At 45.2% G+C, this 3,874-nt stretch overlaps 1 protein-coding gene and 1 long non-coding RNA gene across 2 annotated transcripts in view; one reads left to right on the top strand and one right to left on the bottom strand.

The window, feature by feature from the left end:
• LOC102210399 (uncharacterized) overlaps positions 1–2,877 on the bottom strand; it is a 6,710-nt gene extending 3,833 nt beyond the window's left edge. The window contains exons 1-2 of the long non-coding RNA XR_312243.1: positions 2,815–2,877; positions 730–827 (exon numbers count right to left, since the gene is read on the bottom strand). This is a non-coding gene — a long non-coding RNA (uncharacterized LOC102210399). The remainder of the gene's footprint in view (positions 1–729; positions 828–2,814) is intronic.
• A 120-nt stretch (positions 2,878–2,997) lies between these two features.
• The window catches only part of slc7a5 (solute carrier family 7 member 5), a 14,742-nt gene continuing 13,865 nt past the window's right edge, over positions 2,998–3,874 (top strand). Inside the window, exon 1 of the mRNA XM_005751506.2 lies at positions 2,998–3,780. Coding sequence (XP_005751563.1) covers positions 3,186–3,780 — 595 coding nt within the window. The 5' untranslated portion in view covers positions 2,998–3,185. The remainder of the gene's footprint in view (positions 3,781–3,874) is intronic.

Below are 3,874 nucleotides of genomic sequence, written 5' to 3'. Positions count from 1 at the left end.
GAAAGTATCACTGAGAATGATGGGAAGCACTGAACAGTCCTGACTTTGACTGTATATTTTATTGTGTATTTGATTATTTCATTGGTCAGCCTACCCTCAGATTCCTTTGAAAAGGAACAGGAAACAGCTGCCGAACAGGCACTCGCCCACAGCGCTCTGTCACGTCTTTGCTTCCCAAACCTTTTCCCATCAGTGCTGTACTCCCTCTTGAAGGGACAACTTTATGTTCCCAGACAAAAAAATCCTTTCGCTCCTTTGAAGTGGGCGGTGAAATTTCTGTCTGGGACAGTTGTGGGAATGTGTTTTCATAATTGTAATGCAGATTCAGCACTGTAAACCAACTCTGTGCTATTTGAAGAATTTCAACATGAATAAATAACCTCTAAATTCATTCTGACATTATTCATAATATATTAGTCGGTAGGATGTAAATGGAAACCTGTGGGAAATACACAACGTCTGAAAGGGAAATGGCAATCTTCGGTCTCTAGACTGAGGAAGTCACTTGGATGAGTGACAAATTGTTTCTCCCACTGAAAACGCTATGTCCAGATGAACAGAATCAAGTCTGTTTTAAAAGCATAATTTTATACTCAGTTAAATGTGAAACTAATGATTGAGACTGTAAACTGTTTCCTGAAGGTGTTAGAAAGAATGGACGTTTAAGTCATTTTTTTATCAATTTGTCCATCTTTAATATACTGTTTATTTTATTTTTAAAGCACCCACCACTTCAGAGGTCTGTCAGCTGAACATCAGCCTCCTACAATGACCATAAAATTCTGCTACACTTGTTCCCAGGTCTCTTGGGGGTCTTGGTAACTGTTCTGCAGGGAGACAGACAGACATGAGTCAGACACAGCAGACACGGATTAAGGTGCATCTATGATATGGCATTCTGCAGGCTTTGAGCAGATCGACTGAGACAAATATACAAGTGCACCTTTAGGGTGGATGTGATCATTCAATTTTGAGCGTGTTTACCTGCTCTAAACACAGGAAATTGTCTGTCTGTGTTTGTTTGTGTGTCTGTGTGTATCACAAAAACACAGTTGTGTATTTTGTTTAACCTCAGTATATATGACAGTCATCTGCTGTCAGAGTCGGATTTCAGTGGCGGTGTTGCCCATCCTGGATCTACTCCCAGCACTTATAAAGTTATCCCGTAGACTGACTTCAGTTTCCTTGATCCTGCTATGCAACCAACCTTGAAACAAGACTCCAACTCATCATGTCCCTACTGGCACTCAGTGTAAAAAGAAAAAAAACTTTCATGCACAATTTCATGCCTCGCCCTGATGCTTCTCCTTTTGTTGATGGACTGATGACCCTTTTCTTCTTAGTAAATATGTGGGGAATTTAACAGGCGCTTAGCTTGTTTTCCATCTACTTCTCACGATATGCCGCTCATATTTTAGAGCACAAACCACGTGACAAACTGAATGAACACAATGGTGTTGAAGATGATTCAGCTGTGTTTTTTAATGATGTTGTACACTGTGTTCCCCAAATGAACCTGTGTATGAATTGTAAACATTCACAGAGTCCTAACTGGTCTGTTTGGAAAGCAAACAGTGAAAATGGAGGCAAATCTATTGTATGACCTCTGGACCATGCACATCTGACCTGATTCACTCTTGCTTCAAACAGCCACTTAAAAGCCACTGATGGCACTAACAAAAGAAAAAAAAAGAAAAAGAAAAAAAAAGAGTTGAGTACTACGTGTCAACACGCTGGTATTCACTTACATCTAGATGCTTACAGAGATAGAAACGGCTTCTGTTGACGGAAATTCTATACTCATGATGTTTCTCATCTTCAGGCAAAGTGAAAATCTAGCAAGACAGGTCTATGACTATGTCTGTAAATTGCACAACATTTCCTCATTCCAGTGGGACCAACTCCACTTGTGTTATTTTCTCTCAGAGTACAAGACCATAAAACCAGTGCAACTGGTTTCTGTGCGTTCTGGAAAGTAAGTATGAGTTTTTACTAATGTGGTGCACTAGACTTTCTTGTTTTATGTAGTGTGTGCACACTGTGGGGATACATGGTTAATAAAAGTGTCCACTATGGACAAGCCCAGGCCCAATTTCAAAAAATCTCAATTTCTTTAAAATTGAGATTAACACATCCTATTGCAAAGTATCAACAACAAGACATTAAACAACAACACAGAGACTAAGAAGGCTAGAAAGACGCAAAAACTAGAGCCTGACTGAGGTATTCATCACATATTTAACAGTAGTGGCAAATATGTTAGGTCCAAAATGACCCAGTGTGAAAAAGTATACGCCCCCCCCCTTTTTTTTTACAGAACATAATGCGAAATAATATTTTAAAAAAAGGAAAAGATCCTTGGAGTATTTTATAACTAGCTTCATCACGCTCAGCACAATTAGCTGTGTTTGAAGTCCAAACTTTCAACACAAGCTGAAAAAGAGACTCAGCGTGACTGCAGCTTGTTGCTATGTCAGCTTATTCACATGCTGGTCATGCGTTTTGGAGATGCGGCACACAGTGTGTTAATAACACTCACCATCATTCCACCTTCAAAGTGTTAATGCTACCTTATCTTAAACCTGTCTTAATAAACAACAATGTCATATGAAAAACTAGGGTGACACTAGGGGTGGCAAGAGATCATTTCAGGATGGCACATGCCACCCCTTTAAATCCGCCCCTGGGTGGTGGAGACCTTCATCTAGAAGAAATGCTGTAAAACTTGTGGAAATACAGTTAAAAAAATGCCCTCACTAACATCTTCTAGTGTCTCCTTAAACTGGTTGTGTTGCTTTCACGCAGAACAGTTACCCGGGGGTGGCCGTGTCCCATGATTTCTCTGTGATCTGGTCCCTGAAAGCCACGGGTGCTGTGTGGGCTTCGGGGGTGAGGCGGAGCAGTAGCAGATTTCCGACGCTAGGGGGTGTAAAGAATAAAGGAGGGCTTTATGGAGGATAGGCTCTGACGTAAGAGACGTCGTAATTTCCACGATTCTTTTATTCGTTCAGAGAGTAGAGCAGAGAAAGCACGCCGCTCTGAGTCACACAACAGACACGCCGTGGACTCCTCGTGGCTGAGGCCGGCCTGAGCATCAGAGCGACCGGCACATCAAACTGACGACAGAGGGGGGCGAGACGGGAAGCTTTGTGCGGCAGACAGAAGAGGAACCAGCTCAGCCAGCGATGTCAGGGCTGAAGAAGAGAAACTCCAACTCGTCCGTGGACAGGGAGGAGGATAAGCAGGTCACTGAGAGGATGCTGTCCCCGGGTAGCGGCAGTGATAGGGGGGGCTTCGGTCAGGATGGAGGACCGGGAAGCGACCTCAGCAGCCCCGGCAACGTCACAGCAGGAGACGGAGCGGAGGAAGGGGTCGCCCTGAAGAGGACCATCACGCTGTTGAACGGCGTGGCCATCATCGTGGGCACCATCATCGGCTCGGGTATCTTCGTCACGCCGACAGGCGTAGTGAGGGAGGCTGGCTCTGTGGGTTTGTCCCTCATAGTGTGGGCGGTGTGCGGGGTCTTCTCCACAGTGGGCGCCCTCTGCTACGCGGAGCTGGGGACCACCATCACCAAGTCCGGCGGCGACTATGCCTACATCTTGGAAGTGTACGGCTCCCTGCCGGCATTCCTCAAACTCTGGATCGAGCTGCTTATCATCCGGCCGTCCTCCCAGTATATCGTCGCCTACGTCTTCGCCACCTACCTCCTGAAGCCGCTGTTCCCCGTGTGCTCGGTGCCGGAGACGGGGGCCAAGCTAGTGGCCTGTCTCTGCATCAGTGAGTATCGGAGCTCAGGCACCGGCCGAGATGATGCAACTTTAGTGTGTGTGTCTGTGTGTGTGTGTGTGTGTGTGAGTCCCTATGCAGGCGG

The sequence above is a fragment of the Pundamilia nyererei genome, unplaced genomic scaffold (assembly GCF_000239375.1).
Source record: "Pundamilia nyererei isolate P.nyererei 1_Seehausen unplaced genomic scaffold, PunNye1.0 scaffold00314, whole genome shotgun sequence".
In the NCBI taxonomy this organism is placed as follows: domain Eukaryota; kingdom Metazoa; phylum Chordata; class Actinopteri; order Cichliformes; family Cichlidae; genus Pundamilia; species Pundamilia nyererei.
Note: the sequence above shows the minus strand (reverse complement) of the source record. Positions and strands in the feature narration are given on the sequence as shown.